The 27,512-nt window shown below is 47.4% G+C and overlaps 1 protein-coding gene and 1 non-coding gene across 9 annotated transcripts in view; both read right to left on the bottom strand.

The window, feature by feature from the left end:
• The window catches only part of DENND1A (DENN domain containing 1A), a 523,231-nt gene that overhangs the window by 36,793 nt on the left and 458,926 nt on the right, over positions 1–27,512 (bottom strand). For 7 of the 8 annotated variants that reach the window (XM_043916893.1, XM_043916896.1, XM_043916894.1 and 4 more), the window contains 3 exons: positions 26,528–26,599; positions 25,262–25,318; positions 16,691–16,822 (listed from right to left, as the gene is read on the bottom strand). In XM_043916893.1, the coding sequence (XP_043772828.1) occupies positions 16,691–16,822; positions 25,262–25,318; positions 26,528–26,599 (261 nt within the window). Of the gene's footprint in view, positions 1–16,306; positions 16,606–16,690; positions 16,823–25,261; positions 25,319–26,527; positions 26,600–27,512 lie in introns of those variants that run through there. The other variant, XM_043916901.1, reaches the window with a different exon arrangement.
• Positions 20,307–20,413, bottom strand: LOC122704112. Its single transcript, XR_006343742.1, has one exon. It is a non-coding gene; the product is annotated as a U6 spliceosomal RNA (small nuclear RNA).

Genomic DNA, 27,512 nt, shown 5'->3' with positions numbered 1-27,512 from the left:
CGCCCCCCCATATCCTTTGAGCTTTTTGCCTTGCTAGGTCTGTTCTGACCACACAGAAATGTTCGTCTTTGCAGCCACCTACACGTCCCCAGGCCTGCATCCTGCCTTGGGGAGGGTTTACTCAGTAGATTAAGGGCCGGGGCCCACTCAGCAAAACCAAGGCTAATTTATCATCTCAGGAATGATGTCCACCCCAAGCAGTACACTGCTAGAAAATTAAAATAAACACTTTCTCCTGATTCTGTAGTTGTACAGACAGGATTGCACAGAATCCTGTGATTCTCCAGAAAGGGAGTCCGGTGATTATGACAGCTTCCACATGGCTCACCTTGCCATCGGCAGCCCCTGTCCCAGCCCACCCACAGCTGGGGGCACTGGTCACATCCCGTAGGCAGTCCTTGACAGGCCATTCAAGACCCAGTCCCTGGCCCACCAGCTCTGTGTCCCATCATACCAAAGGCAGCCTCCCTGTCCAGCCCCACAAAGACCTGCCCTGCGCTTCTGTGCCATAGCCCTTCCCAAGGCACGTGCTTGCTCTGTGTGCCCTCCCCACACCTGCCGACCTGGTGGGCTCAGCTCTTCCCTCAAGCCTCTGCCCCCTTCCCAGACGCTGTCCCTCTCTTTCTGACTGGATACAGCCGGGCTTCTTTCTTCTGTCCCTCTGCTAAAGACAAGGGGCTCCTCACAAGTGCCAAGGTTATCTTGGTCACGTCAGGATTCTGGGCTCCAGGTGCAAGGCCTGTGTGTGGTCAGTGCAAAGTAGATGCTTGCCCAAGACTGTAGGACCAGCCTCAAATTGTCAGCAAGACTGTCATGCGGCACTTGAGCAATGCGGACCCACTGGCTGTCATCCTGTCGCCGAGTGGTGCTGGCCACTGAGTTGGCGATGTTTCTGATCAGCAATGGCCGGCTTCTGATCAGCGAAAACTCCCAGCCTACAGGCATCCCAGCCTAACGGGTTGAGCCTAAGGCCACCCCAAAGAGCAAGACTTTCTGAGGAGAATGCACAGGTGGGAAGCTTAGATGTGAAATACCCCCAAATTTCCCCCATGTCTGTTAAAGACAGTCAGGTTTGCCAGACAAGAGATGTTTTTTTTTTTTTTCTCTCTCTTCCCTTGGAACAAATGGATGGAGATCCTGGTTTTAAAATTCCTGGACCCTGGAATACATTTCTATCTGTGTCAAAGTCTAGCCCTCCACCGCCTCAGCAGAGTTTAAAATCCTAGCTAATAGGTTAACAACTGTTTTTCTTCAGCTTCAAATGAAGAATATCAGAAGGCTGGGGGGATATGCAGCTCTCCAATTTGTACGGACTGCACACAGCTCCCTGCAACGTGTGTTTGACAGGACTGACATTTTGTACCGCTGTGAGATGGGAAAACGTGTGACATTTTTATTCATGGTGGCGTACGCCCTTGTAATGATCAGCTCTGGTCGATGTGCTTACCGCAGCAGCCCCAGAGCCCTCGGAGAACAAACAGGAGCCCAAGGTGCCAGCAGTTCGACTGCCTTATTAAACACCGCCAGGATCCTAACGAAGACCAACTGCTGGAAAATCTCACTGTCAAATCCTCAAGGACATTGTCAGCGCACAGCTAACTGCATATATTTTTCATTTAAAATACTGAAATCCAGCCTTGTGCCATTACAACCAAGGGGAGGGGCACCCACTCCCATGGCCATTCTGTCAGCTGCCTCTTTGGAGCTCCGGATGCTGGAGCCGGATGCCCAGTGGGGTTCACGACTCGAGACTGGGGCAGCAGGAGGTGGGAAACCGACCTTCTGAAAACGCAGCCCAACCTGAAAGTTTCAGGGCTCTGGTGAGAGTCACTTGAAAAGTCGACCCACCAAGTCCTAAGTCTGAGTGAATGTGCATAATAAGAAAACCCGATCCCCTACCAGGCCGACTGTCTTCCTGGAGGTACAGTCCCTCACGTCCCGCACCTCGGTGCTCAGCAGCCTTCTGCTCGCGGCAGACCCTAAGCCAGCTGCAGGAACACACGGCCGTGGTAGGCTGCACACCTTGGCGGCAGAGCTGCGCGTCAGGGTGCCCACCTGCAGTCTCGCCCCCTGCCTCGACTTCAAGACCTCGAGATCAGCATGCAGGAGGACCTCCTCCCTTCGGCGGTCATTTTGAACGCTGATGCACACTGATGGACGGCAGCCAATCACATGGCAGGCCCCGGAGCTTCTCGTGGTTGTTACGCAGGGTGGTTTGGTTATGGCTGTTCACGCTAACGTACTGATGTATTTATTTTGTAAGTATGTATTATTTATGCGGTGCCTCTATTTCCATACTCCAGCCCTGATGCACCAAGACACACTCTGCTATTTATTTATGGGGTCCTTGGCGTAACAAGCCTAACAAGACACCCCTGTGTGGTTCTTACGGGTTTGCAACAAACTGTAAGTGGTTGGCTAAACAACTGGATGTTCTCCATCCATCATGGGCAGAGGCTTGCATTTTAAGAGGCTGCCCATAAAGCTGCTTTAGCATAATATTGTACATCATCCTTGGCAGAAATGCCCTGGGATGCTGAAGAGCTGGCAACCCAGCGAGAAGGAGCTCTAACCTTCCTCACTATGGGATGGGGCATGGGATAAGAGTAAGCCATGGGTACCCTTGTTACAGGCCCCAGAGTGAGGGGGGAAAGGAAGGGGATGGCAGCCAGTCCCACAGCAAAAGCAGGACAGTGAGGGTGGAGGTACCTTGTCTCTGCCCAGCTGGCCACTCTGTCCCTTCACAGAGCCTTTCCAGTGATCCCGTTCATCCTAATAGACGCACCTTTCATTGCAGGCTGCACCTCAAACGTCCCCTTAGAGCACACTGGCTGGAGGAGAGAAATGCAGCCAGCAGCCAGCCTTGTGCTATTCCAAGGTGAAGACCAACAGCTCCCAGGGAGGGCATCCAGTGGACTGTGGTATCTGTCCGTCTGGTCTCCTGGACCTCTTTCTCATCGTTCCCTCATCTTCACATCCATGAGCTCTTGTCAGAATGCTGGCTGTGCCATTAGTTGTCTCACCTGCTTCCTCCCCTTCCTGCAGTGGCTCAGAGTGAATCCTCTAGGGGCCATTCCCTCGAATATAAGCCCGCACTGGCTCCTGAGACCCAAGAGATACCATTCAAGCTGCCCCAAGGCTTGGTCCCCAACTACCTCTACAGTTTGGCTTCTGGCCCTCCCCAGCTGCCTCCTGGCCTCTCCCTTCCCCACACTAGCCCTCTGCTTCTCTGAAGAGTTGGAACTCTCCTCCCCTTTGCTATGTCATTCTCTTTACCTTCTAGCTCCATCTGATGTACAACTTATCTTTCAAGATTCAGCAGAAAAGTCACTGAGAAGGCACCCCTGGTCTCCCCCAGACATTCTCAGGACTTCTCTCCAGTCAGAACATCTATATCCACTAGCATTTCTCTTTGCATATGGCTTGTTCACCATGTCTCCCAGACAAAGAGTGCCAAGAAGGCAGTACACACATCTCATGCCTTTGTGACCCTGGGGACTTGGACAGGGCTTGGAATCCAACATGCCTCATAATACATTGGATAAGTAAAAGACAGCGCTGAAGGCATAAAAAAGCAACTCAGAGTTCTGCCTGGCATCAGGTTTTTTAACACAAAGATAGGAGGGTAGTGGGGGAAGAATTCTTAGCTGGTCATCATGGCTTGGGCAATGGAAAGGTGTTTGGTAGACAGCTCAGGGGTGTAGGTGCCCCTCTGTCCTGCAGCACCACCATCTCCTGCCTTCTGCTGACTGCTTTACCTACCTGGCCTCCTGAGGCACCATCTTGCCAAGGTTCAACCTCCTACCCCTCTGGAAATGTTTGCTATCAACCTCTCCAGAAAGTGAAAACAGGGATCCACCTAGAAGGGGTGAGGGACCAGGACATCCCAAGGAGGACAACCAGGTGGCTGTAATCATGGAACCATATGGCTGATGGGCAGTAAGGTCTCAAAAATACAGTTTACACTGCTTCAAGGTAATGTTAATCCCCCAACACTTTGCATGTTAAGTGAGATATAATCAGTGATACTTTGGGAGAAGTCCCTTTTACATATCCTCTTCTAGTACTTTTATTACATTTTAAAATTCTTTACAGTATAAATGAGTTGATATTCTAGAAGACATGGAATTAAGCAGACTGACAATAAAACTAAGCTGGCAAAAACAATGACCTGAATTAGGGACACGGTCAGTGCCATCGCAGGTCGAGGGGGCAGGAGGCTGGCAAGCTGCCTTTGCTGCTGTCACCACCAAGCTGTCCCAGGTCCAGCGAGCTGAGCGGTGTCGTGGAAGAAGGCGGGGTCCTGAATCTGAATCCATCCTACCAACCAGGGGATTAGGGTAAGGCCCCGGACCCCAGTGAGAAGTGGGGCAGTCATGGTCCTTCCTGCATCAGTCTGGGGAAGATGATGTGAGAAAACGCAAACACCCACTGATCACACTGCCTGGCACCCAGCAGGCACTCAGAAGGGCAGCACCGCTGGTGTTCTTACCCCTGTGTGAAGAAATTCGGGGCTCTGTTAGGTTTATTCTGGGGAGAAACAGAACAGTGACCTTGACCTCCTTAGCCACCCTAAGCCACACTGCTGGATTCTGAGCATGTCCAAACCATTGGCAGCCACAACTAGATACCCCAGGAACCAGACAGAACTGAGGCAGAAGGCTCGATGAGAGAGGTACAGTGAGGGGAGGGCCTGGGCTCCAGCATCAGGGAGACCTGGTTTGGAAAGCTTGCTCTGCCACGTACAGTGTAGTCCTGGGCGAGTTGCTCGACTTCTCTAAGCATCAGCTTTCTGGGGATAATAACAACTGCAGGATGTCACAGGATGTTGAGAAGACTCAGGGAGGTGATACCTGTTGAGGGGCCTGGCTTCCATGAGTAGGTCTGCATGAGCATGAAAACCAATTTGACCCATCTGACCCCTCCCCCTCCTCATCCTGCCACCCCCCACCTCCCCCAGCAAGGCCAGGCTAATCATTCACTTCATCCCCAAAAGGGCTCAGGGACTGATGGCGGACAAGGCGACAGGCAGCTCCCGGCACAGCGCTTCCGTGGCCGTGGGGCGGGGACCGCCAGCGACACTGAGCTGACTCTCCTGGAGGATCGCGCTTGTGGGATAGAATTTATTTTCAATATATTATGTTTTATTTCCCCTTCCCTGCTGGGATAAACTCTCCACGTTTGGCACAGAGAATTCCAATCTGAGAAAATGCCTCCTCTGGTCTCGCTGAATCAGATTTCCTGCTCCTGTCCCGCTGGGCTGAGTCTCTCCCTGGCAGGGAGCTGCTCCAGCACAGACCTTAAAAGAAATGCTGCTTTTGGGCTCCGGTCAGTCCTCTGGCAAAGAGGCCCCGCTGTCACACGGCTCAACACAGACAGACTTGGGGGACGCAGGAGGCCTGTTGCATTCGCTCTGCACCACACGCAGGGGTCCTCAAGTGAACACAGGCCTGCAGAACAACAGCTAGCCCTCCCCTCTTTTGGTCTCTCCTGCTCTGCTCAACTGACTGGTGGTTCAAGGGCATGGGGAGTGCACAGAGCTGCCTCCCCCCTCCCCACGACCCAGGGCCTTCCGTGTAGCCATTGTTCACCACTCAGTCACTCCCTAGACTCCCTGGGCAACTCATCTGCACAGGCCCTGGGAGGGCGCTAAGGTCACGGGGAGGAGGTGGCCACTATCCGTGTCTGGGGACAGTGTGGCTGGCACAGGGAAAGTGCTGACCCAGAGCTGGGAGGGGCTGGCTCTGCTGGGAGGAGTCAGGGAGCTTTGTGGGGCGAAAAGTGCTTGAATGGGCCCTGAGAGGTTGATGGCATTTTGTTAGCTGGACAGAAGAGGAAGGACATAGCTGCACTGGAGACAGTAGGAGCTGATTTGTCTCTGGGTCCCCCAGCACCAGATCGGGGCCTGGACTGGAGTAGACACCCCCAAAGAGCTGGTGAAGGAGTGAATATGGAATTGTGTTGGGCACTTCAGGAGAGGAAGGGACCCTGCCCCGGTGGGGACACTTGGCAGAGTCTCGTGGGTGAGAAGGAACTGGCCTGACGTCATGGACACAGGTGCCTCCAGCCCAGCAGGCCCGGCTGTGGGCAGGGTTTGGGGAGGGGTCCGGGGAACTGGGTAAGTCCTCCTGATCATCCAGCACATCCGTGCCTGGGGAGGGACTCCTGGAGAGGGACCCCCATTCCAGAGGGCTCAAAGGCTTGCCTATCTCACTACTTGCTGATGTTTCTGATGCCCCTTGTGCCTCCCAGATCAACAGATGAGAGTGACGGGCAACCCCCGGCATGTGAGGGATGTGTGGGCACAGTGGGGCTGATGCCCAAGTGGAACCAAGGTGGGGCAGCTCTGGGGAAGGCCAAGGACAGCCTAAGACAGTGCAGTGAATGGAGCTCGTGAGATGGGAGGGGATGGAAAGCAGACACTGGAGCTGCCAGAGCAAAGCAGATGCTGGAAACCACAGGGGTAGCTGGGGTCCCCGTAGATGGAGAGTCAGAGGGGACAGGCCAGAGCTGGGGAAGAGCTTTGTCCAAGGGAAGGAGGACAACAGACAGCTCCGTTGGTGGGAAGCCCAGTTCAGATCGCCTGCCTTGCTGGACTCGAACTTCATCCAACCACCAGTTTCCTGCCAGGTTGCCTGATTTCCATTCCTTGGTGTGTTTCAGTCAGACCTTTCTGGAGGCTCTGCCTTGAGCCAAAGGAATGGTTTAGAAGGCAAGAGTTCTCTACTGCAACCGGCCAGGGAAAGCCATGGGGAGTGCGTGGGCAAGGTGTAGGGGGCTCCAGGGCTTAACTGAAGTCAGTTGCTACCCCATCCTACAACAGGCTACAGTGGCAGCTATGTTTAGTCTCTCAGGTTCAGAACCTTCACCAAATATCTGAGACATGGCCTGAAGAAGGCTGCTCCACATAAACTAGGACAATGCCCAGTCCTTGACGCTGGTGGAGAGCAAGGGCATTCGTTAAACATTGCGTCTACTCTGCAGGAATCTCCAGCAAGTCAGCAGTGATGAGGTGATGGGTGCCTCCTGAGCATGTTGGCGGGGAATCACCACCCCCCCCCAAACCAAACTGGTTGGCTTTAAAACAAACAAAAAGGAATTCTGAGATGGCCCAGGACACGCTCACACACCAGATGGATTCTGTCCATAGGATGTCACGAAACCACTCACTGTGACATTGTGGGCCCCCTGAAGGCAGGATATGGCCGTGTGATTATAACCGTTTTCACAGGTGTGGAACAGAATGGGCATCCATGATCATCTGCTGAACAAGTGACCCTGGCTTTCTCTGCTCCTGGGCCCTGGGTAGCTGCTGACCTGGCACACCCCACTCCCTGGACGCTGTCACAGGCGACTGCGTCCATCTCTGTAACCTGCGAGCCCTGGTTCCTACCTCCCTGCCATGCACTCACTTGTCCCCTCTCTATCTGGTGCCTGGCTGACCCTGACTCTCCACCATGTATGCTCTTGATTTCAAGACTGCCCACTGCTCTGTGTATGAACTTTTCTCTGCCATCAGACAAGAGGACAAGGGCCTGGGACGATGGGTCCTGTTTGGCCTCTGTGCACACTTACCAGTTTAATCTGTTTGCCCTTTTGATAACAGGCCCCTGATTTCCTTTTCAGGAACCACCATTCCTTCACTTCTGAGTGTGTGTTTCAGGAAGAGCCCTACCCCTGGCACCCAGGGAACGCTTGGCCACAATGACGGGTTCTGAGACAGGCATGTGACCCCACCCTTCCTGCAGCAGTCACTAGGAAGTGACTCTCTCCCACTGTCTCGCTCCCGGCAGGTTATGGCCAGGAGTTGCTGCAGCCACCTGGCCACCAGGAAGGGAAAGTCCCCTGAGAACGGCACCAGCAGAGGAGGCCAAGCCAAATGCAGCCAAATATGGGTCTGATTGATGAGATTTAATATCTGGATCAAGCCATACTTGAACCTGGTATGAGGAAACAATTTCTCTTTTGGGGTTTATGTCCCTTGCAAACCGAAGTAACCTAACTGATATAGATTCCCCGGTCTCGGGGACTGGTCTGGCTCCTGTCACCCACAGGACTGACCCCTACACATGTCCAGCTTCTACCTTGCATTCGAATCCCAAGAAAGCACCCAGTGTGCCTTTGGTGTCTAGCGACGGGTTTGGTGTGCAGTGTACGCCAGGTGCAGGATACTGGCTTTCTCGTGTTGGTACCAGCTGAGGCCCAGAAACATTAAAGAAGGCCTGGAGAAGGAAACTAGGAACAAGGACTACCTGTGGTTCAACATCCTGGGATCCTGCCTGGGTTACCTGCCTAGGCTGCTGCATAGACTCCATCACAACAAACCCAGCAGGAAACTTCCGGGTTCTTAGCACAGAGCTGGGGTTTGAACCTGAGGTCTATTAATAGACAAATGGCTTTGAATCTTGACTGCTGCTTCTGAGTTGTAAACCTTGGCTAATTCCCTAACCTCTGGGCCTTGCAGAGGAAACAATACCTGAGACCCAGCCGTGGCTGAAAGGACTAAGTGGGCTAACCTGTGGGAACTGTCCAGCATGGTACCTGGAATTGGGACATAGACCCACTTCTCCAGGTCTCAGTGAGGTGCCTGGCACGTGGTGAGCAATTCAGTGTCACAGCCCCCCTCTACTCCCTCACTGCTCTTCAACCATAAGAGGAGCTCAAACTGCCATGAAACTGCTCAAACTGCCCAGAACCTAGCAGGAGGCGGGTGGACAGTACCCCCCAGCCCTCGGCAGTCCCCTTAACTTGTGCTGAATTGAGGTCAGGTGGTGGAGCTTAGAATGCAAATTGAAATTTTGAACCTGGATTTTCATTTGGCTGCTGATATTGCTCAGCCCTTCCACGGCATGCCAGGAGCCCTTGAATTCCTTGTGGCAAGAGGAATACTATTTGAGAAGGCAAACTTCGTATGTTTAATAAGAAATTGCTTGGATTTTCAACTCAATCCTTATGAATTTCCAGAATCTGACCTCCCTTTTTTGATTGGCAAGTTTTTCTTCTTGAAGTCGAATATGGCTGCTCACAAGAGCAAAGCCTGGCCTTGTTAATTTTGCATCAGAAAGCTGTCTCTGGGCTACCTGGACTTTTTGGGAAAGTGAGGCCACATGTGTCCCACTAGTCGCCCTCTCCAGACAGACCCGACAAACCCACCAGGGACCACCACCGCTCTGGGCGATGGCAGAGAGTGAGTCAGAAGAGCTCTGCGGCCGCCCGCCGGCACTGCGGGCACAGCTGCCTTCCAGTCACCCTGCAGCCGGACGCGGGAGCTGGAGGGAACGGAGCCGGAGACCACCCAGACGTGCCTGCTTTTTCATACAAAATTATGGCTGAAAGAGTGGAAAAAGGAGAGATGGAAAAGGGGGAAATATGATTTGGAAACAACAGGGATTGAAGGGGCAGCCTGCAGAGGGGTCTGCCTCATGGTCTGTGCAGGCACGGCAGTAAGTCAGGCCAAGAAGGCACTCGGGACAGCAGACCACGACACTCGCTTCTCACTCACGCCTGGTGCCCCAGCCTGCACTCTGGCCCCTTCTGCTCATGTGTCTGAGTCAGATTTAGGCACCATCTCCTGGCTGTGCCCCCAGCGCCTCTCCCTCTGCCCCACGATGCCAGCCCTCCTCAGTTTAGTGCTGACTTTCCACAAGAGCGTAGGCACGTGGGCCAGTTACATGTGTGCGTGAGCCGGGGTGGCTGCCACTAAGGGGTGTATGTTCTGAGAGATGCCGGGTGACGGGTGCTGGGAAGACAGGCTGACTGGGAGGCCCTGTTCGTGGGTGACTGACATCTGGTTCTGCTTCTGCTCCACTGGAGGAAGACACTGATGTTTACTGAGGACCGGTGTGCAGCACAGAACCAGGCAGACAGTGCCTCGCTTAATCCCTATAAGGACCTGTGATGTGAACATTATTATCCCCACCTTAAAGCTGAGAAAACTGATCTCACTGAGGTTAAGTTACTGAGGGCAGGTTACCAGCTTGTTAGCGCCAGAACTGAAAATTTAAGCCCAGAGCTGCCTGATGCTAAAATCTATGCTTTACCTTCAACCACACTGCTTTCATCAGCTGATCAGTTTTTGCCTTTCAGCAGCTAAACTCCTGGGGGCATGGAGGGGTGCTGTATTTATTTTCTCTCTCTCTCTCTGTGAATGGCTGTTACATATACATGTGTGTGTAATTCTTTGACCATACCATTCTGAAAGCAAGTTTTAGATGTCCCCTAAATACCGAAGTGTGCACCCCTGAGGCATAAAGATAAGCCCCTAAAAACCATGACATCAACAATAGCTCTATCATATCACCTAACATCCCAGTCCATCTTCAGATCTCCCAGCTTTTCAAAGAATATCTTTGATGCTTAAAAAAACAAATCCAAGTTCACATTTTGCATTTGGTTATACAGCTTAGTCTCTTTTACAGATGAAATCTTTGCTTTCTGGGAAGAATTCAAGGGGCACTGGACCTTCCCTTCCTTTGCCTGCTCTCTCCCCAGCTCTCCTCCTCTCCAGGTCCCCCCATTCTGGGAGCCTGGGGGTGTCCCAGAGCCCCCTCATCTCCTTTCTTTATCTGGGGCATTTAGGACTAGCCCTTAGGAGCTCATAAAAACACAAAATGGAATTAGACAGGATCTAAATTCCTTTAATACAAATCTGTTTCTACTTGGAAACAAAACCCTTATTTATGGAAAATGATATGGAATTTGCTTTTGACCACTAATGGAATATTCATTTTCCTTTTTTCAAATGAATGGAATTATAAGCATATCAACTGAAATAAAACCAAACAACCTGGATACACAGAAAGTACTTAAACAATAATCAATCAAATATTAGTCAATTTAAAAATCCACATAAATAATAAAACCCTAAGATATTTACTGAAGGCCAGGTCAGTGCCAAGCCCTGTGGTGGACGTTCCAGGCTCACATTCTCATCAGGGGAGACAGGCAGGCATTAAAGATATGATTACAAAGCTGTGTGAGATGCACTGCATGTGCCAAGTTCTGGGGTAGCACAAAGATAGGAGCAACCAAATCAGTCAGGGGGATTTACAAAAGGGACCAGCTCTGAGGGCAGATATCATCATGGGCTTGACATCTATGTCAAGCGTGATGGGGGAGGCGAGGGGCAGGGAGGTGGCACGGCCACTGGTGTGTGGGTCAAGTGAGGCTGTGTGGGGACGCAGCCTGGCTGAGTCTGGAGGTCAGTTAGGAGGCTGTGGCTCAGTCCAAGTGAGCAGCAACACAGCCTGACCCACTGCTGTGACAGAGGTGTGGACAGGAGAGGGACCAGGCAGTGTCAGGGGGCAGAAGGGAGAGGCTCGGGGGGTGGTGGGGAGCAGACCAGGGTTCCTGGATGGACCTCACTGCAGTGGGAGGTGGAGGAGGAGGGGCACGTGTAGGTGGGAGTGTACCCCTCAGACGGCAGCCTGGGGGGTAAGGTGTCTGGAGGACGGGAACCTTGGTTGGAAGTGTGTGGGAGGCAATGGGGGAGTTGAAGGGAATTGTGTATGACTTCTAAGCCCAATGGGGTGGAGGGGTTCCTCAGAGTTGAGGGTGCCAGGAAGGTATTCGCTGGCAGGGCAGCTACTCCAGCCCAGGGTAAGATTGGCACTAAACAACCTGGCTCACGCTTGTAAAGTCAGAACTCTCCGCATGCACAGACAAACAGGCAACCGCATTCCAGGAGCAGATCGTAAGGGTGTATCCAAACCACTCCATCCCAGGCCTCCAGAAGCCATGGTAGTGCTTAGTTTGAGCTTTGGTTTAACTGGCTTTTCAAACTTTATGTTAAGGAGGTCTAGAAAGCTTTGCTCAACTGGGAGAACAGACACATTTCAGTGCACACTTTTTTGGATTCTATCAGATTGGAAAGCAGGCAATTATTTTGTTTGTAGGATCAACTAGGGGTAACACAATGAAGCAGGTCCTAGAGTGGGTCTGCCCTGTCCTGCCACCTCCTGAGAAGGCCCAGTCCCTGGCCGAGGACCATGGCACACAGCAGCACGTGTCCAGGACTAGAATCCAGTGTCCCTGGGTGCCACTGTCAGCCCAGTCCCCAAAGCCAGGGAGGGAAAGCTGCACTCAGTTGAGAGAAGAGGGCTGCTGCTGGTGGTGGAGTAAGAATTAGCTCCTAAATCAAGCAAACGTCTTCTGGGACTGTTTCCCCAACTCTATGATATTCATGAGACCATCTTCCTTACCACTTGATGTCAAAGATTCAATTAAGGAACTTCCCTGGTGGTCCAGTGGCTAAGACTTTGCGTTCCCAATGCAGGGGACCAAGGTTTGATGCCTTGTCAGGGAACTAGCTCTCACATGCTGCAAGGAAGATTCCATGTGCTACAACTAAGATCCAGTGCAGCCAAAGAAAACAAAAGATTCAACTAAATTAGTACATAGGTCTTTTCAAAGAGGGGCTGATGGGACCAAATCCAGGAGCCCTGAATGAAGTGACCAAAGATTGAGTTCTCCACTGGATACAGTAGTCACTCGATAGTGCCATATTTTCCTGATAGAGATACAAACCACCCAAACCCATGATTGGTGATGTGGGAAAGTAAAAATAGATATAAATGTCTTCCAAGTTAAAAAAAAAAAAATTAGATGAGTACAGAAGTGAAAGCACCAAGAAGCCTGTCTACCTAATTAAACACAGGGAGCACAGCAGTTTCCAGGGGTGCTCCCTCTGCTGATCCCTCAGAGGGGGAAGGGTTGAGGCAAGATGTCTGGCTGAGGCCCAGACCCTGCTGGGGAGGGTGGGGCTTCCTCACTCCTTCCCCAGCCACAGAGAGGAGAGAAGGCCCACTTCTCCACACAGGAGACAAAAGCACGGGGACTCCTCAGGTTCTCTCTGGGCCCTCTGGCTCTCAGCTGCCAGGAGAGGAAAGTGTCTCCCTTTGAGTCGGGAGATGGGACTAAGCATGGTCTGTGCTCCTGGTGCCACCCTCACTCCCCACCCTACCACACACACATAGCTGCCGATGCACAGGCACCCTGGGCACTGCCTGAAATTGCCCACATTTCCTGTGGGGCATAGCTCAGTCTTTTCAAGTCAGAGCTGAGGTTTGAGCAAGCCCATTTGGCTTCAGGTCTAAAGCCATATTTTCCTTTTAGCCTATTGGTAAAAAAACAAAAAACAAAAAACTGGCATCCTTATCTCATTTGACTGTCTCCTGGGCCTTCTTTCTCATTTGATTCTGAACTTGAGAGAAAAAATGTTATTTACAGCCTCCTTAGACCTAAACATTTTCCAAGGTAGGAAAAGGTATTCTCAAGTCAGAGACTTTTGAACTCTTTAAAAAAATTAGATAAGGATGCAGAAGGCTAACTAAAAATCCATTTACTTGCCCTTGTTTGGAACCATCGACATGGCTCATGATGAACTGTGAGTGGTCTTACATTATGTCTGCTTTAGAAAAGAGATTAAAGGCTAGAGAGTTCAGTTTGTTGTCTTTTAGTTACAGGGCCCAGCTTAGGTCTACAGACAATGGACCTACAGGTGAAGAGGATGCCCCTGTGGGGGCCCTCAGAGAGCCCTGAGCTCACCTCTCTCACTGTTCTCATCACTCTGGGTTGGGCTGTCCATTTGCTGGTCTGTCACCCTTAGTATGCCCCACAAGGACTTATCTATTTATTTATTTTACACATGGATGAACAGATGCAGAATCAAAGGGAGAAATGGTCATAGCCTTGAAAGAGGAAGCTCCAGTGAAGCGGAGGCAAGAGAGCACCTTTTCTCCCCGAGGGCTCTGCAAAGGCCACCCCCACCCCCCACAACATCCCCCCCACCCTGCTGCAACCAGCCACAGGTCTCCATGGAGTCCCCTGGCTGGCTCCATGGGCACTAACTTTGCAAGGTGGAGGGATGAATGTAATCAAGACCTCACTAGTCTCTGCCTCCAGTGGAAAGCTAATTGTTCTTAAAGAATGAAATCCACAGGAACACAGACTCAAGGCAAGGGTCTTTCTGAGGTTAGCATGCACTGTCTGGCTAGCTTAAATTATTTTTCCAGAACACAGTAGCTTTACTGGACCTTTCAAACAGAAGCTGATGTCTCTGCTTGGTGAGGGAACTGAAGTGGGCTCTGGAGGTGAACTGTCCTGTGCTGGCAATATGGTCCTGGGAAGGTCTCTGAGCTCTGACTCTGGCTCGAAATACAGTTAATGATCTCCTCCTCAGAGGGGTATGGCAGAAATGACACAAGTTTTCCAAAAGGAGAATATGTACTATTGGGGCTATATGAGTAGTTTTAGATAGACCTTATGAAAATACTGGGCCAGTATTGATAATCTATGGGCTTATCAACATCACTACTTAAAAAGAGAGTAAAATGTCAGATTAGTATAAATGTCAGGTTGGAGTCTGTTTAAAGAAAAATATGAAGTAAAAAGAAAAAATAGTACAGATAGAATACAGAGGAGAGTGTGGCAAAAAACTCTGAAATGGAACTCAAAAGGCTTCTTTGAGAATGCATAGCCCCTGAAACACATGTGCCGATAGAAGGTGCTCTAGAAACACTGCCTGTTCTGGTCAATGGTTCATCAAAGCAGGCACCCAGGGAAGGACTGAAGGCCAAGCTAGCACCAGGGCAAAGCTGGAAAGAGTTAAAAGAAAGGGGTCTTGGGTTTCCCTGGCCCATCCCCCCTGCTGCTAATCTGTCACCTAATGAAGAAGCTGCGGCACAAGTGAGCTGGCTGGCAGTTCACTTACAGCAAACTGATTAAGAATGTTCAACCAACAGCAGACTGTAGACCTTTCCAGAGAAAATAAATAGAGTGTAGACTGTATGCAAATGTGTTTGTCACTTTGACAGCACGTCTCAATTAAGGCATCTCGCGGCTGTGGGTAGGCTCTGTGGCTGCAGCTGGAAGGGAGAGCCCGCTGCATGGCTGATACTTGGGGCTTGACCTTAATCCGCATGCATGCATTAAAAAAAAAAAAACCCTGCCTTCCTGTACACTTGCATAATGCTGGCAGCCACGTGAGGGAAGTGACAAACGGGGAAAAAAAGCCACTTTCATCCTCTCCAGTTTACAGACCTGTGAAGGCACAGACAGCTCTTATTTCAACAGAGTTTGGGGTGGCTTTTTTAATTGTTTATCCCCCACTCGTGCGTGCACACACTCTTATTCTGCATTTAGCTGGGAATGACATTAAAGCATCTCTACTTCTCGCTGAAATGGAAAGAAGGTCTTTCTCCATTTCAAATAGGGCCTCCTTTTTTGTGTTTCGAAAATGGAATGTTTAACACCATGAAATCCCTCTCCCCCGCCCCCTCTTTCTCTGTAATGGGCTCCAAACTCCAGAGAGGGGCTCTTTTCATGGGAAGGTTAGTGTGTGCAGGAATGAGGACAAAGGAAAGCAGGAAGCTGGCTCTGGAATGCCATGCTGGCGACAACCGACCGACCGGGGGCTGCGGTTTCAGCAAACACAGTCAGGGAACTAGGGTGCAGATTCCTCCAACAAGGCTTGAACCCCGGGAAGAGGCAGCTCCTTGGGGGTGCAAACACCGATGCAATTTGAAGATAATCATTAATCAAGTGAGCACTGCCCTGTGGATGCCTCTTTCCTATACTACATTTCAATTTTTATAACATCCCTTTAAAGTGTAAAATCAGAAAAGGGGGATGGATATCTCCAAGTTTAAGATGTATGAATGTGTTATCTAAAAATATTGATTACAGAAGAAGATTCTTACGTTTCAACAAACTCATCCCTCACCATAATAACCCACTGCAACAGTTTCATTAGTTCCCTTCATTTCTAAATAGCTCAAAGTCTGGTACATAGCAGGCACTTGATAAATGTCTGTTAAAAGCAGGACCATTTTAAATGCATGCTTCTAGGTCTTTTAGGTGATAACATAGCATCATATTAAAGATAAAATCATGAAGATTATTTTAATCATGCTTCATCTAATTAACGGTTAAGAATCAAGTGACTTAAGAATGAATAACCCTGCAAATTCTTATTATAGTCATAGCTTGCTAACAGAGCCATTTCTCACAAATCAAGAAATTATGACTTTGGCTCATCAAGAGAGTCAATTCAAGAGAAGTAGAGGAGGGTATACAATGTTTTTCAACCAAAAATATAACCACTGATAGGACATGGATAAGAAAATTTTCAGTTTCTGTTTTACTTAAGAGGAAAAAAAAAAAAACAACTGAACAATGTTTTAAATGCTCAGGCTGAAAAAAGTTGGTTACAGACTAGGATCACGAGAATTACAGTGCGGGTGTTTACTCTGAGAAGCACGACCCCCAATATTGATTTTCAGGAAGTATATTAATAAAGAACTCCTAATTGATTTTTTAAGACTTCACTTGTTGTCTTTTATTTGAAGGTGCAAAGAAGGGCCTGGGATGCTGAAGCGTTCTAATGAGATGCTTAGCTAACAGAGGCACCTTAAACCGAGTGCCTTGGAATGGGGAGGCAGCAGCTGCATTTAATGACTTCACTTAACAGTTGAGCTGGTTTATGACCAGAGCCACACTGTCTTCTCAAAATTTCTGAAAATTCACCTTTTTGGAAACATGCTTCTACCAAGTGAACCTTTGACAATGTGCAGAACTCCATGGAGTTTTTTGTTTTGTCAGAGAGAGCTGAAATGTAAAACTGTTACATATGTTATATCGTCCATTAAAACATAACAGAAAGCCCAAGCCAGTCAAGGGGCCAGGTACGTACCTGTCCAAAGTGGACTGTGATTGGCCGCCGGTCTTCTCGGAACTTGGGGTCCTTGGCCTCTACCAGTGGGGACGGCGCAGTCTTTGGCAGCTGCTCTTCTGTTGTGGGGGCACAGCCATTCTCAGTGATGTCCTGCAGGGAGAAGTCCCGTCCGGGGGTTGGTGTCTGGGTTATGGCCCTGCCATGAGCACAGGGGTTCTTTCCCATCCTACTGCTAAGATGCCTGCCAGAGAACCCCCTCTTGGACCCTCCTGCTAGAGATGGAGGAAATGGAAGGCTAACTTGGCCCTTTCACTTAGGGAAACAAAATCATGCACATTACATTATAAAGACAACATAATAATTCACAATAGTGGGGAAGATCTTTCCTCCTGCTACCTCACATAGTTATTTTAATTTTTATATATTCACTCTGTCCACATGCAGGCATTTGAAAATTACTTGCAATCATAACTCATGCATAATTTTACATTCTGTTTCTTCTATTATAAACATTTCCATGGTACAATAGTCATTTGAATGATCCTTTTAATGGATGCATAATATTTCACTGAGCAGATACTCAATAATTTAATAAACCATTTTTACTACTACTAGGCATTTAGATTGCTCCTAATTTTTTTTTTTTTTAACTTTCTAAACAGCACAGGGATAAACACTGCCAATCTTTCTTTTGGATTATTCTTTAACAGAAATCCCTAGGAATGCAATTGCTCAATCAAAAGATATAAACATTTTTAAGGCTTTTTATTCATTCTACCAAATTGCTTTCCAATTTACACCAACTACCAGCAATGGATGTATTATCAGTTTCACCGTGCGTGTTAGCCATACCATTTTAAAAATGTATTGCTAATTTAAGAGGTGAAAAGCTAGACCTTGTTGTTGTTTTAATTTGCATGACTTTGATGATTTGTGAGTGTGGACATTTTCTCCGCATTTGTACACTGATGACGTTACTGTTTGTGAAAACCGTGTGTTCCTGCTCTCTCCTTCTTAGTCCTAGTCTTTTTGGCAGAGAATGAAGAAAGACACTTAAGTCTGAGTTAGGATTCTATGACCTGGAGAAAATTTAGGGAGCCAGTGTCATCTTTTTTTTAAATTTAGAAGTTCACATTTAATTTGTGCTTGTGATAAATAAAGTCAAATTTTAAGGTAAAGAAAAACCCCAACGTGCAAAAAGCAGTGATTCTCCTTTCCCTAACACTGGCAGCTGACTATACCCGTGGGTCCTTCAGGACGTGGATGGTGCGGACTTGTGCAGTGTGGATCATGTGGCTTTATTCAAGTCAAGAAAGTTGCTTAAATCTTCATTTGAGCAAGGCAGAGAATAGATGTACAAGCAAAAAACATATAAATCATTTTTTTAACTAAGTAAAAATAACTCACAGCTAGAATAAAATAATAAATACAGACAGAGGATGAGATGATTGGATGGTATCACTGACTTGATAGACATGAGTTTGAGCAAGCTCTGGGAGTTGGTGATAGACAGGGAAGCCTGGTGTGCTGCAGTCCATGGAGTTGCAAAGAGACGACTGAGCGACTGAACTGAACTATTTTCATTGCAAAAACAAATACACATTTTGGTCAACAAGACACATACCCTTAGTACTCATTAAATTCTGCACATAAAAGACTTGACAATTGATTGTTCTTATTGAGTTAAATAGAGAGAATGGTGGCATGTGGAGGAAAGTGATCCCTTACTAAGTAATAATGCATTAAAGAAGAAACACGGAACATCTTTGAGCCTCAGTCTCCTCACCTGTAAAATGGAGCTATGGTAGCTATGAGGAATAAAGATGATTAAGCAACATAAATGTCTAGAACGTTTTTCCTCAGGAGTGTCCTATGTATGGTACTCAATAATAATAACTGACTACCTACTAATGAGGCACTCAACAAACTATAGGGAGTAAATAAACTATGATGGTTTAGTCACTAAGTCGTGTCCGACTCTTGTGAACACATGGACTAAAGCCTGCCAGGCTCCTCTGTCCATGGGATTCTCCAGGCAAGAATACTGGAGCGGGTTGCCATTTCCTTCTCCAGGAAATCTTCCCAACCCAGGAATCAAACCCAGGTCTCCTGCATTGCAGGCAGATTCTTTACTGACCAAGTTACAATGGAAGCCCCAAATCAACTATACTTTAATAAAAATAAATAAACAATAGGGATTGCTCCCCCACCCCTCCTCTCTATATATTCAACTCCACACACCCAGCGGAGCCTCTGTGCTGCTTGGTGATAACACATGGAGATGGTGACCTCTTGGTTTTGCTAGGCAGGGCTTGCACCAAGTGGCCCCTGAGTCTCAGCTGGGCTGAGGCTCAGCGATGAGAGAAGCTGCCGCCAGCCAATTAGAAACAGCTCTCTTGGAAAGAGGCTGCCCAAAGGTGCTCAGGTCAAGTGGAACAAAGACAGGGAGGGACTCCTTCTGTGCCAGAAAGTAAGAGAGGGCACAAGGGGCATTATGGATTCAGCAGGGTTACCGAGAGGACATACATAAGAGGTTAAATAAAGCCAAACAAAACAATTCACTTTTAGTTCTGGAAAAGTACTGCACTGTATGTGACTGGTTGGGGAGAAAAATAAAGACATGAAGTAGTAAGGTAAGCTGGTAAGAAAATACTGAGAGTAATGAAAACTATAAGATGATAAATATTTTAAAAAATGTCTGTGGTAGTTTTGGGCAAAGTGCCTTAGCTTAAATTTTTAAGTTAAAATTTCAAGTAAAAATGTCCTAGGTTTTGTTTTTAACATTAACTAGCTATCTGATCTTTCCAATTCACTCAACCTCTCTGTACCTATTTCTTTATTTTTACAATGGGGAGACCACCATCTGCTTGGCAAACTTCAAAGCTGCTAAGAGAATGGGTTAAATGAGATGAGATGTGAGGAAGCTTTGAAAAATGTCTAAGTCCTGTGCAAATTGAACACAAGACTTTTTCCCTGCAAAATGGAAAAAGCACCATCTAAAAGGAAGAGCTCCCCTGTACTGAGTGCCTACTACTTGCAGTCACTTCTCCAGACCCTTGACCTTCACTATCACACTTAGTTTCCACAAGAACCACAAGGTAAATGGGATTATCGCTCTTTTATAGGTGAGGAAACAGGGCTCAGAGAGGGCAAGTTACCCAAGGCCACACAGCTAGAAGCCGAGGAGCCCAGGGCAGTGTGATTTATACCATATGGACCCATGACAACAGCACAAGAGAAGGTATTTTGAGTCAAGGAGGTGCTCAAAAACTCATCAGATGTGACCTTGTCCTCAGAAACCCCTATCACAACAAATTGTTGTTGAATAGAACATTTGGAAGCCAAATGTGTCCAGTATACACATGTGCTTGTGCATCAATATGTATGTTCTTTAGTTAGAAGACCCAAAGGTGCCCAAGATTTCTTACAAAGTCCTGGGGCTCGCCCCACTAGTCTGTTAACTTCTCCACTATTTCTTTCACCTGGGGTAGGAAAACTGCTTCCTCCCAGGTTCCTAGAGAGCAGAGAGGGAGAAGTCCCAGTCAGGAAAGAAATAGGGCCAGTTCACACCCTCTCTTGCAGGTACCAGCAGAGATCTTTTTTTTTCTTTTTTTTTTTTTTTTTTTTTTTTTTAAATAATATGGAACGCTTCACGAATTTGCGTGTCATCCTTGCACAGAGGCCATGTTAATCTTCTCTGCATCGTTCCAACTCCAGTATATGTGCTGCCGAAGCGAGCACCAGCAGAGATCTTACATACTGCATGGATCCAAAAACACAACGCTTGATACCTGTGATTAAATAAATTGTCTTTTAAGAATTAACTGAGATGCCATCAGCAAAGAGTATGGTAAAACTCTCATACTCTTCTGGTGGGAACATAAGCTGCAAATCCTATCAAAACCCTAAAAGAGGAAAGAGCCTCTGGCCCACTAAGTCTACTTCCAGAAATTAATCCAGATGAAATAATTAAGAATTCCTGCAAGGTTTACCTGTAAGGATGTTTGCCTAGAAAACATTGGAACTAACTAAAGCATCTAGCAATGGGATTAATGAATGTTATGTATGTCTATCAGATAAAAGTGTATATAGCCATTTAAAACAACAACATGTGCAAGAAACATTTAGTGTTTTGAGAAATGGTCAGGATACTGTGAGTGAAAATACAGGTTATAAAATTTCCTTTTTTCCTTGTTGATTTGTTGAATTTTCTCCACAATTTTTTTTTTTTTTTGCAAATGCTCAAAATGTCCTTAAAAAAAAAAAATCAAGAAGGTAATAGGCAGGATAAATCTGTTCCTTCCTGAAGAGTCACACAGGAGGAAGACACTAGATGGAGCTGCAGGTAAGAGGCTGCTGAAGGTTGGCAGATTTCTCCCATGGCTCTGTTCAGAGCTGGGAGATTGTTAGTTCCCATCCCTTGGTCAACAAAGGAGTCAGAAAAGAATACAATTTCTATCACCTTCCCCAGGCTGGAATCAGAGATCATGCCTGGGATCTAATCTCCATTTGTCGGTGGAGAAGTCAGGGACCGAGTCCCTAGGAGGAGTCCCGAGATGGGAACCCAGAAGAAGAAAGGGAATTGGCGTGGTGTTGGGTGGGAGCTGGGGTGAGGGAGCTGAGGCTATATGACTTCATGAGGCAGAGATTCCAGGAGAACATTCCTGGCCCAGGGGAAGCGGGGAGCAGGGTGCCTGGAGGACTACTCTGGTGGCTGTGTGGAGGACCAAAAGGGAGTGGCTCCCAGCCCAGCCATGCTCCCCGAGTATACACACGGGTGTGTGGGCAGACCAGCCATGCCAGATGTGGGACAGAAGACAGACAGGATGGAATCTCCCATTTGCCAAATGACTACTATGTGTTGCTGTTTAAACCCATTATTTCTTCTAGTCCTTGCAACAGTTCAGTAAAAATCTCTATTTCCCCTACTTTATAAGTGAGAAAAACTGGCAGGACTGAACCTGGCTTATCTGTCTGCTCTAGAGGCCCCAACACCACATCACAGAGTGAGAGGTTTGAAGGCTCTCGGGGGTGTGAGGCTGGGGCCTCCTGTCTCTGACCCAGCTTCCTGGTCTCCAAGTTTGGATTTGTACAGTGTCCTTCTTTTCCAGTCTACTTCACGCTACAGAAAATGCAAACTACAGTATGAATACTGATAGCAAAATAGCATCCAGCGTTGGAATTTCTGTGATTTGAGGCTGCAGCAGAGACAGGGAGCTGACAGTTGTGTGATATGGTGTGAAATTGTCTGTCCTACAAGAGTCTACCTGGGTTTCCCAGCCCCAAAGGTGCTGCCTCACTCCTTTCAATACACTAGGAAATGTTTCGCCAGAAACTCAAATCTTCACTGACTCAGCTATGAATCTGCTCCTTTCAATCACACAGACTCTGAATCAACAAGCTTGATTTATCTTTAAAAGATCAAATATTTAAAAAGGGCTGTGAGGGAATTCCTGGCAGCCCACTGGTTTGGATTTGGCCCTTTCACAGCTGCGGCCTGGGCCGGGTTCAATCCCTGGTCGGGGAACTAAGATCCCGCAAGCTTCATGGTGTGGCCAAAAAAAGAAAAAAAGGCTGTGAAACGGGTCCATTTGACTCAATCATTTTAATTTTATACTGAAGAAAAAAATATAATTTTTTAGCGGTTCTCCAATAGGCAAAAAAAGAAAAAGAAAGGGGGGGGGCATCCTTACATAAACATTTTAATGTTCCTTATAGGAAAGAAGGAATGTGTGAATAGCTACTGCTTTTAAAAGAGGGCATTTGGTGCAGCAGTGTACAGCACTGCAATAGAAGGAGGTTTGTTGACAGCCACAGCCCAGTCACGCAGCATCCTTCCAACAGGCCAGATCTGGTGGGGAGGGGCTCTGGACGAAAGCACTGATTTTCCCTTTAGAAAGTGATGGCTGGGTAGCATTCCTTGCCATTTCTTCTTCCTAATTTTGAGCAAGTTAAACTTCAAAGAAGGCCAAGCTATAGAAGAATTTGACCACCTTGCTCCATTTATCCAGAGAAATGTGTTATCCATCCTTTTTTTGTTGTTGGGCTGAAGCGGAGCAGGTATGGAATAAAAGCTACACTACAGTCTCTATTAACAATTATTTGCCAACGGTCACACAGATACTTTGAAAGCTCCTCTTTCAGAGGCTTTGAAAATCTGCAGCACAAATGAACGAGGGATGGAGAAGGGCCCTGCTCAGTCATATTAGAGATGGACCTCCACATACCATGTTGACCTCTCCACAGGTCGGCCCCACATTTTCTATTTGCAATTCAAACCCAAGGCAAGAGGGAAGAGGGCAAGGTTGGGTTCTTGATTATATCTGCAGGGTCACCATTGCTATGCAGAGTTAGAGGAGGCCAGGTGGCAACCCAGTACATTTGAAAATTAGGTCTTGGTTGGGAACAGCCTCGATTCTGTAGCAGAGACCAAACTTGAGATGTCTATGTGGGATGCATCCGGGGAGCCATACAGATATGTTGCCACGTAAAGGGAAGGTGGCGGGTGGGGGGGAAAAGCCAAGGAAATATTTTTTACTGCAGTGAGAGAGGTCAGACAAAGCCAGATCCTAAATTAGCTCAGGAAAGGGAGCTAGAGCCCTGTGGAAGACCTGGTCCTGTCTGTCCCGAACAATGCTAGAGTCTCAATTACAAAATGGCTCTTCCAAGAACAACTGCAAAATATCAAGTCTGCAGAAATCTGTAAGACCGAAGGGGGGAAAAGTGAAAATTGAAAAGGGTGCACTAATAGATCTGTCAACAGTCCGATGGTGACAAGCCACATTTCTATGAAATGCCTTCACCATTTGTGTCACCTGAAATGTACTGACACTCTCTATAGAACATTATCTCCTGAAGCTATTCTTGAAAAGACTGGCAGGGGGAAGAGAAATAGGGGAGGGAAAATTCTGCCTCAGATACCATCAAGGAGAGGAAAGGGAGATGGCGTGGAGAAGAGTGATCTAGATTGTCTAAGTGAACCTTTGAACAACATCAAAAGCCCTCAGTTTAACTGGTTATTTGCAGAAATTTTACCCATCATAAAAAGAGGATTTTCTTAAGGCCTGATGCTTATGCATACGAGGAAGGAGGCGATGGCCTGCAGAGAACAGATCTGACCAAGGAGGCACATGTGTCCTCTGCCTGAGGAGGGGACCTTTCTCTGCTTCCTCCAAGTAACCTTCTAATACCAGCCTGATATGGTTATCAAGGAATGAGAGCCTGGTGACAGCTCCGCCCTCCCTGCCCCTCTATTTTACATCTGCAATCCAATTCAGTTATGCGTGACTGGGATAGGAGATAAAAAGGTGTATTTAGGGACTTAAATAACATCCAAGTAAAGGATTCCACCTGCCAGTCTCTGGTGGGGTGCAAAAGACCACAGTTAAGGTCTATCTGAATTTACATTAGCAGGATTTTTATTTCCAGGACTTGAATCTCAGCTGCTAAAAATTCACTCCCAGCTGAAACTAAGAATGTGAATGCTTAGTCAGAGCAAATTATTTTGCAATTAGAGGAATCAATTCCTTTGACCATTTCAAGTTAATGAGAGGTCCTTTCCGACTTCCTAAAATTAAAACTGCTTTCAATTTTTTAAAAAACTGCCGAGATAGACAAAGACCCTTATTACCTGGCACATTTTGGGGATAACGAAGTAAGTGATCCCAAACATCTTTTGGAAAACAAAACACTTGTTTCAAGAAGGCAGTATGAAATACTATAGTGGTAAGAGCACAGACACTGAAGTAGATGAATCTGGAATTGAATCCCGGCTCTGCCAGGCTCCACCAGTGTGACCTTGAGCAAATTACTTCACTTTTGAACTGGGGGTCTCCTTACACAGGATATGAGAATAATACCCCCCAGAGTTGCTCTATGGATTAAATGTGAAAGTTCCTGGCCTGGACCATCCTTAGAAAGTGCTTAATGAAGGGTGGCAATGCTAATACTGATGCTGATATTCATTATAATATAAAAATGCCCTCTCTGTTACAGTAACTTCCCTGCACAAGTCTAGAGAATCAGGTAGGGGCACTCTTAGCCAGGATGCAGTCTGTATGATTTTATATGAGTTTACGGATGGTCCAAGAAGACAATCAGAGTCTTTCCCTGCCCCTTGGGTCTCACACATGAACTGCACGCAGAGCCTGCAGTGTCCCCCTCAAACCCACGTGCAGGCTGGAACCATGGCAGTCATTTCCTTGGAGGTGCTTCTTGATTTTGGTTACAACCAGCCCCAGGGCAGAGGTCAGCTGCAGCAGCTGGTAGTGCTGGGGTGGGGAGGCCGAGACAATCTGTATGGGCACTGGGGAAGTGCGGGCCCAGTGGGGTGAGCAGGGGACAGACTGATAGTAGTAACTCTGAACTCGCTTGCCTTTGTGGGTTTAAGCCAGTCTTAATGTTATTTGAAGACAGTTTTTTGTCTGTGAATATTTATAACAGTGTGAAAACTCGCGGACAGCTGGTAATGCATTTTGAAGTGTGCTAACAACACTGTATCAAACAGCCTCTATTGATCACATCATACTTTTTTGTGGCCACGCATTTCATACACGGTGCTTATACATTTTGAATAAGAACTTCAAGTACCTTTTGCTTCAAGCGGTTTTTCACCTCTTTTATTCCCATTTTTGCATGATCTTTTGCCTGCATGAAAAATTAATTTAAGTTAAGATTCCCCTTCTGTTTCCAGCAGGGACTGTGCTTGATTTCAGTCCATCGTGAATCACCTTCTCTGATTACTAGAAAAAGGAAGGAAAATGGGATCATCAAGTTGAAAACATAATGGCTATGAAAACAAATACAATGTTGAAAGGTTAAAAAAAAGCCCTTAAAGAGGCTACAGAGATTTTATTTTCTGCATTTTGATGGCACTGATTTTTCCCCACCTCTGAAGCCCTGCTTCTGCTCCCTGTAATTATTTATCTCCGCAGCCTGGCGACGGCTACCGGTAAGAGGAGAGCAGTGGCCTCTCCACCAGCTGCAAGGTTCAGAATATCCACTGCACTTAACCAGGGCAGGGCTTCAGGACCAATTCTCTGCCCAGGCCAAACAGACACATCGCTGGGTTTTTCTGATGCCATTTCTTAAATTTCATTTCAGCAGACACCCTGGCTTTGACTTTCTGTCATTCTACGACCTGTGTGGTTCTCTTGGCAGCCACCCACCCTATTAAAATAATTACTATTTAAGCACAGAAAGGACTAACAAAATTAAAAATTGAAATAAAACAAAACCACCCAGTTAAGTGGCTTGGAGTCAAATTAGGAAGCAGGAGAAACCATGAGAAAAAATACTTGAGGCTCGTAAAAGATGGAGCATCGGGAACTGGCGTGTTCTCTTATTTTCACTCTGTTGTGGGCACAAGTTTCACAAACAATGCATTTCCTATAGGGCAGTGATGAGAGAGATGATGAAGAATTTGGGACAAAAAATTGGGCATGTGTCCCATCATGAGCACTCTTCAATAACCTGCAGAGCAGCTGCTTTGTTCTGACATAATAGCAAAGAGACACACAGGAAAGGTCTACCAGAATGCCTGACAGGCCACAGCCTCTGAGTCTTAGGGATAGAGCGCTGGAATTTTAACCACCTCATCTATACTTGAAAAGGTAAAACAAGTAGCCTCCCGTTTCTCTACTGCAGCAACTGTGTGCAGAAACATTTTAAATTAAAAAATGTCACTGACCTGGTCATAAAACATCAACACTAAACAATTCTGAGAGCTTTGAGAGCTTTAGGAAATAACACAGCAGCGCCCCAACTAGCTCTGCAGCTCAGGGTTCAGTCTAAGAGTTTTGTTGTCATGCTCAGGAACAGATCTGTTTGGATCCTGAGACCAAGACCAGTACTTACGAACTTATAGACAGTCTTCATGGCCGGGTTTGCTTTCGTTTTTACAGTGTTCAGAATCGCTCCACTTCCTTTCTATAATAAAAACATCAGTTAGCAATTTGGATTGAAGATATAGTAGGCCAACAGCAACAAAGACCTCTTCTCTTTAATCAAGTTAAGCAACATTTCAAAAGTGTGTAACTTAATTAGAGGAACAGGCGTAGATGGTGACTGGTCCTGGGCAATTAAATTCCGACCACAGCAGAATCCCTATGGGTGGGTGTGGGGGTAGGGGGCGGGGAATGGGGATGGTGGATGGTGATAAACTAGCTGAGGTGGGACCCCAGGCTCAATATTTTGCTTGGCACCTGTCTGCTGGCTGGGAGGAAAGCTCATCACAGACTCTCTGAGGCAAAGCTTTCTTTGGAGTGATCTACAAGATATTCTACAAGAAGTCTACAAGAATTTCTTCTCAAGAAATTCTAGTTACCACAGACAACACTAAGATAAGTTTAATACCAATGGATGCTAACACTGAGCTGGGGCAGGAAACTGGGGACCGATGAGGTAAAGTTATCTGGCTACTGTGACTAACTTAAGCCACACCCCCTCCTTTCTTCCCCCTGGTTTTCTGTGTTGTTTGTAAAGACTCACTGTGGGGATGCCCTGGTTTAGGTTCTGAGGGTACCAAGCCACTAGAGGGCTGGTCTCTGTCTTCAAAGACTTCCAGTCCGGGGGGTAAACAAGTGCTACCCAAGGTGGCAAGAACCACGCTGGCCATGTACACAAGGCAGGTGGCGGCAGCTCATTGTGTAGCAGGGTGGGGAAGGCATCAGAGGATGAAATATTTAGTCCATGAAGGACAAGTAGGAGCTTGCGTTGGGGACAGGGAGGATAAGGACATTCTAGGGACAGGAAGCAGCTCATAAACAAGTGCAGAAGCTGCAAAGCCATGGCATGTTCTGTGAGTAACAACAGTCCGTGCATCATAGGATGACTGGCGAGT

Source organism: Cervus elaphus, chromosome 11 (assembly GCF_910594005.1).
Source record: "Cervus elaphus chromosome 11, mCerEla1.1, whole genome shotgun sequence".
Taxonomy (NCBI): domain Eukaryota; kingdom Metazoa; phylum Chordata; class Mammalia; order Artiodactyla; family Cervidae; genus Cervus; species Cervus elaphus.
Note: the sequence above shows the minus strand (reverse complement) of the source record. Positions and strands in the feature narration are given on the sequence as shown.